The following is a 2,594-nucleotide window of genomic DNA, read 5'->3' as shown; positions in this document are numbered from 1 at the left end:
GGGGGGGGGGGAAGTGAGTTATTGTTGGAAGGCGATGTTCAACAGATGAGTTTTCAGGGTAGATTTGAAGATGTTCAGAGAAGGAGCGTTAAGGATTTCAGCAGGGAGGGTGTTCCAGAGGGTGGGGGAAGCGACACTGAAGGCACGGTCCCTCAAGGTGCGGAGGCATGAATGGGGAATGGAGAGAGCAGGCCGGAATCTGAGGATTGAAGGGTGCCGGACAGGATGTATGGCTGGACGAGATTTGCGAGGTAGTGTACTGAGGGGAGAGGGCTTGGAGGGACTTGTAGGTGACGAGGAGGAGTTTGTAGGTGATCCGGGACTTGACCGGGAGCCAGTAGAGGTTGAAGAGAGTGGGGGTGATGTGCTGCCAGCGCTTGGTGCGTGTGAGAACCCTGGCAACTGAGTTCTGGATGTACTGGAGCCTGTCCAGGGTTCTGCTGGGAACCCCGGACAGGAGTCCGTTGCAGTAGTCCAGGCGGGAGGTAATGAAACAATGAATGAGCTTCTCTGCAACAGAGTCGGAGAGTGATGGCGAGAGTCTTGATATGTTTCTGAGGTGGAAGAAGGCTGATTTTGATACTGACTGATGTGGTTCTGAAATTAAAGGGTTGAATCCAAAACAACGCAAAGGTTGCAGACCTGAGGGGATGGTGAGATAAGGGAACCATCGATTTTGTTGAGCAGATCTCCAACCTTCCCAAGCAGTCCCTTGGGAGCCACAACCATGAGCTCAGTTTTATTACTGTTAAGTTTGAGTAGGTTGGTGGTCATCCAGATTTTAATTTCATGGAGGCAGTTAATTAGTGACTGAGGGGGGAGATGGGCAGAGGGTGTTGTGTCGTCGGCGTAGGAGTGGAAACAGAGACCATGGCTGCGGATGATATCTCCAATCGGAAGGATGTATATTGTGAATAGAAGGGGACCGAGCATACTTAAGAAACATCGAGCAATACACCACTGAAACAACCAAACACTTGAATATAACTTGGTATTAGGGTGGATAACCTGTTTGTATTTACTTATTTTTTCTTCTTCCTCCATCTGTTCATCTCCTCTCACACACCCTCAGTCTCTGTGATGGAGGTGGAGTGTGTTCGAGAGGGTGTCCAGTCAGAGACACTGCGGCAGATGCTGGACTCAGGACAGGAGCAGCGGTGTTTGACGGTGGTCTTCAAGGGTCCCCGCAAAAGTCTGGATCTTCTCTGCCAGAGCGTGGAGGAGGCCCAGCACTGGGCCCGCGGCATGAGGACCTTACAGGAGAGGGTGGAGAACATGACCCAGAAGGAGAAGCTCAACCAATATCCTTACTGTACTTCCAAATTATAGAATGGTGCACTGTATACAGTATGCAGTCAAAAGTGACCAGAATAATCATATAATCAAGTCTTATTCTTAGGAATCATTATTAAATAATTCAGGTTGGACGCTCACTTCCCAAACCAAACCATTCCTTTTGTCCTCCTCACTTTTTTGGTTGAAGGAAATGTTTTTAGTATCTATAGTTAGAATGAGTCTGTGTCTGATGGACAAACACTACATGTTGTGCTGCTGCTGCTTCCTTGACCTTGTTGGTTTGTCACCTGGATTCATGCTTACCTGAGTCGGGCCGATCACAACCACGATGATAAGATGAGCTATGAGGAAGTCCAGACACTGCTACAGATGATCAACATCGACCTGAGCGACCAGTATGCCCGCAATCTCTTCCAGGTACAAACTGCACACATACTTAAAGGTCCCATCACATGCTTTTCCGGTTATTACCCGTCCCCTTGTAAACGGTCTGCAAAGTCACAAACCCTTAAAGTACACCCTGTAGCGAGTATAACTCTAACACAGAAAAGACCTGTCTATGCTGCCCCAGAACGCCTCGTTGGACATTTTTCTTTTTCCATTTTTTTCTTCCTGAGTATAGTGACGTAACGATACCCAGGTCCAAATGGACCAATCCACTCAGGCTTATCTTTTCTCAGCCGTGGTACTCCGCGTAGCTTCGCCAGCATACACACTCACTCAGCCTTATCTTTTCTCACCCGTGGCTCCGCGGATCTCCGCACAGCCTGGCTGTGAGTGTGTGTGGAGATCCGCACAGCCTGGCTGTGAGTGTGTGCGGAGATCCGCACAGCCTGGCTGTGAGTGTGTGTGTTTGCTCAGGCTGAGTTCCGCGGTGTCTCTAACTGTCTCGCAGACCCCACGCAGCAACCAGAAAACGACACCAGTAATACAGCTCACACTGTCCGCTCCTCGAGCCCCAAAGGGCGGAGCAGCAAGCCCCGCAACGTCCCGCCAACACGGCACCCAGACCCCACGCAGCATTCTCATCTGTTTGTCATTTCTGGTTGTCATTTTCTGGTTGTTAACGCCATTGCAAAACATAATCACTGATGTTCAGCTGTGACGGTGGTGGATTCATCAGAATAGAGTGGGCGAGCCGACCAATCAGAGCACAGTGGGCTCATAGGGAGGGGGTGGGGGGGGGGGGCGAGGAGCTCCAACAAGCCGTTAGGACGAGAGAGTAGAATACACATACTATACAGAGATGCTGTATGAGAAACCAAATGTGAGTTTGGGAAAATTAGCACAATTTAAAT

At 49.7% G+C, this 2,594-nt stretch overlaps 1 protein-coding gene across 1 annotated transcript; it reads left to right on the top strand.

Annotated features, from left to right (window-relative positions):
* Window positions 1-1,078: 1,078 nt before the first annotated feature.
* On the top strand, window positions 1,079-1,713 carry LOC104957849 (1-phosphatidylinositol 4,5-bisphosphate phosphodiesterase delta-3-A-like; the record flags this gene model as incomplete). Its single annotated transcript, XM_010785527.1, has 2 exons — window positions 1,079-1,301; window positions 1,584-1,713. Coding segments are annotated over exons 1-2 (351 nt in total), but the record flags the coding sequence as incomplete, so codon positions are not given.
* Window positions 1,714-2,594: the final 881 nt, after the last annotated feature.

This window comes from Notothenia coriiceps, unplaced genomic scaffold (assembly GCF_000735185.1).
Source record: "Notothenia coriiceps isolate Sejong01 unplaced genomic scaffold, NC01 NC01_scaffold00027830, whole genome shotgun sequence".
Taxonomy (NCBI): Eukaryota; Metazoa; Chordata; class Actinopteri; order Perciformes; family Nototheniidae; genus Notothenia; species Notothenia coriiceps.
Note: the sequence above shows the minus strand (reverse complement) of the source record. Positions and strands in the feature narration are given on the sequence as shown.